General features: G+C 38.4%; 1 protein-coding gene across 1 annotated transcript in view; it reads right to left on the reverse strand.

Moving 5' to 3' along the window:
• Positions 1-388: 388 nt before the first annotated feature.
• The window catches only part of ctnnbl1 (catenin, beta like 1), a 92,353-nt gene continuing 89,634 nt past the window's right edge, over positions 389-3,107 (reverse strand). The window contains exon 16 of the mRNA XM_007577922.2: positions 389-876. Coding sequence (XP_007577984.1) covers positions 788-876 — 89 coding nt within the window. The 3' untranslated portion in view covers positions 389-787. The remainder of the gene's footprint in view (positions 877-3,107) is intronic.

Genomic DNA, 3,107 nt, shown 5'->3' on the forward strand with positions numbered 1-3,107 from the left:
ATTCTGATTCCACTGATTTCAAATGAAAAACTAATTAAATTTATTTTTCTTTTGTTTCAAAGCATAAAAATAGGAATGATCTAATAGAATCTGGTACATAAAATAGAGAGAATAACTGGATTTGTTTGTATGCAGCTGTACTGTAACACCTCCACTGCTGAGATCCATCTGTGGGTTCCTGGGAAAATAAAAAATAAAAAAATCAGCACAAGCAGGTTGGATTTCGGAGAGGATTCTCATGCCACCACTTCCTGTGCAACAGTAATCAAAGGGGGACGGGGGAGGGTGTAATGAGATTGCTACGCGCAGCAGACTGCCATCAGGACGCCGCGCACGTCTCAGTCTGTAAACCGTGACATTAACGAAACAAGCTGCACAAAACGAGGCAGGGGGTTTAATACCAAAATGTTTTATTAGAAAATAGTTTACAGTTAAATTCCAAAACACACAGAGCAGAGCGGGTTAAATGGGATTTAATTTATCTGTTGTGATCTCCTGTTGGATTTCTGTTCCAGCAAACCAATTTAACCAAATAAAATTTTAAATTATTTACTAGAGCAGATGGACTGGGATTGTCTTACCTGGAGAGTGGAAGTAAATGATTCAGGTAAGAATATAGAGGGAGTCTTAAAGTACTTCATTTCTGTACATTATCAAAACAAACCAGCATTTTTTATTATGATTATTATTTGAAGTTTTTATTTTGGTTTCAGTAAAGTTTCAACTGAAATAAAACTGTGTTTTGGTTGTGGTGAAGGATTTCTGTGTCTTTATGAAGAATAAAAGACTAAAAGTTGTCTGCTAGGTCCATGATCCTCTTCCTCTCTGCCTCTTTGAACTCGTCACTCTTTCCATCTCCGATGCTCTCTGCGTACTCTGCAAAAGACCAAAGAAAACCCGGGGATTAGTTGGTTTGACAGCAAAGGCTCTGCTGGTTGACTTTTAATCAGAACATCTCTAAGACCAGAAAAACCGACGGACCCGCTCTGTGCACCGAGCCGAAGAACGGCCAGGATTTTTAAAATGTGAAAATCCCAGACTTTGAGGTTAGACTTCTGCAGACAGATCTTTCGTGACTTGCTTGTAAAACACAAGGAAGCAGAGATGAAAGCTTTTATTCTTTTAACATTCTAAGAAATCAGAGTTCAACGGTGGATAAATCAGGTTGTGATTTGATAATAAAGTGTTTACATAAAAAAACTAAAGAAATTCTTCACAGTTCTTCAATAACCAAGTAAAAAACAAACAATGTTTGGACTTTTCATTTCTGTAACTTGTAATCAACCCCAACATAATGAGGACACAAAGTCCAGTTTCCTCTCTTCCCATGTGTGACACCATACCGATCAAAACACGACGAACTGAAGGAGATTTTGTGGAACATCAAATCCTGTCGTGTGTGACTTATAATGTAATTTCATTATGAATAGTGTGCATGTGTAACAGGATGAAGGTTGAGCAATTCAGTGTTATACTTCATAGTATGAGTGTTGCTTTGGATGCGTTTCCATTCTGAATATTGTGTGAAATGGTGTGAAATTCAGCGTCATACTGTGTAACTATAACTCTTTCTGTGATGTCACATTATGTCTAATTTTATTCCATCTCTGAATGTGATGGCATAAAGTCCTGTCATCTACAAAGTACATTCCAAAAATGTTTAAGATGATGAAAATATTCAATATTTTGGTCAGTAACTTCAGAAAGTACAACTCAAATTGTAGAATTAAAATGGAATGAAGCTCAAAGATAATCAAAGCCACTATTTAGTTTCTTGGAAACTTTGTATACTTTCAGGGTTTCCCTCAGAAAACTTGCTAAGCCCGGTGGTCGGGGCGTCGAGGTGGTCCACCGTGTTTTTGTATTAAAAGATGTTAAGTTGACAGGAAATATTAAAGTATTACTGTGTAATTATGTGTTACAGGAAAAGATCTCCAGTGAAATGCTATTTAAACCTGCAACTAGTCTAAAAACAACAAATTTGCACTTCTGTTTAATCCAAATTAAGTCAGCAGCTCCATCAGGCCCCCAAGAACTTCAGGGGCCTCGTAAATGCTAATATTTTAAAACAGACCACAGATACATGAATGTAACACTTGTTTATTGAGATGATCAATGCTGTTAAATTTGATTCAATTTCAGCATATATAGATTAAAAGATTTTAAATTGTTTAACATTTAAATGCAACATTTTAAGGAGCTGGCAAGTTTACTTTGTAAAAGTTCAAAGAACAATATTCAGATTGTTTTGTTACCATAGCAACAATCTGATGCTGCGAGTTTAATCGTTGAATTTACAAATACAAATTAGTAAACTGCGATTATAACTTATTGCTTTTTAAGCTGGCCAATTAAACTACTCCCTTCTCCCATATTTCACTAAATCTAACACAGAAGCTGTTAGAGCTGCTGATGATTTTAGCAGCTGGAGGGGCCCCTAAGTCAAAGTCTGCAAGGCCTCATGCAGCCTTGGACCGGCCCTGCATGACGAGTAAATCCGCTGCACTGCGCAGAGATGCGCAACAAACGGGAGATTTGGCTTTAGTAGTTGTTCCATTTCGTGTCTGTTGAGTTTTAATTGTCACAGAAACTATTCTGGTTGGTCGAATTTATGGGACTCGACCGTGTCCGACGGTCACGAGTTTCTCAGATCTTTGTGCGGCCGCACGCATTAACTGTAAGTAGACAACGCATTTGATATGGTTTGATGCATTGTGTAACTGGAAAAATAATACTAAAAATAATAATAAAATAATATAAAATCAGCGTGATGCGTGACTCCGAGGAGAGCGTTAAAGCTCCTCACCGGGCTGAACCTGCACGATCAGGTTAGCGCTGCTCGTTATCCACAAACGCTCCGGCCAACCGGGACCACAGACATGAACTTTACAGGGAAGACAGACACAGACAGATGCAGCGTGTTGAGATGTAAACGCCGCAGATAGTTGTTCATTCACAAAGATAAATCATTCTCACCGCTCCACAATGCGCACCTCTGAATTCGCTACAACTTATTCCTGCGGTTCACATTGAGCTGCGCAACCAGAGCTAACGCGGCGGGTTTTAAACTCTTACCTAGAGTTCTCCAAAGGATCATAATTCCTCAC

This window comes from Poecilia formosa, unplaced genomic scaffold, assembly GCF_000485575.1.
Source record: "Poecilia formosa unplaced genomic scaffold, Poecilia_formosa-5.1.2 Scaffold460, whole genome shotgun sequence".
NCBI lineage: Eukaryota > Metazoa > Chordata > Actinopteri > Cyprinodontiformes > Poeciliidae > Poecilia > Poecilia formosa.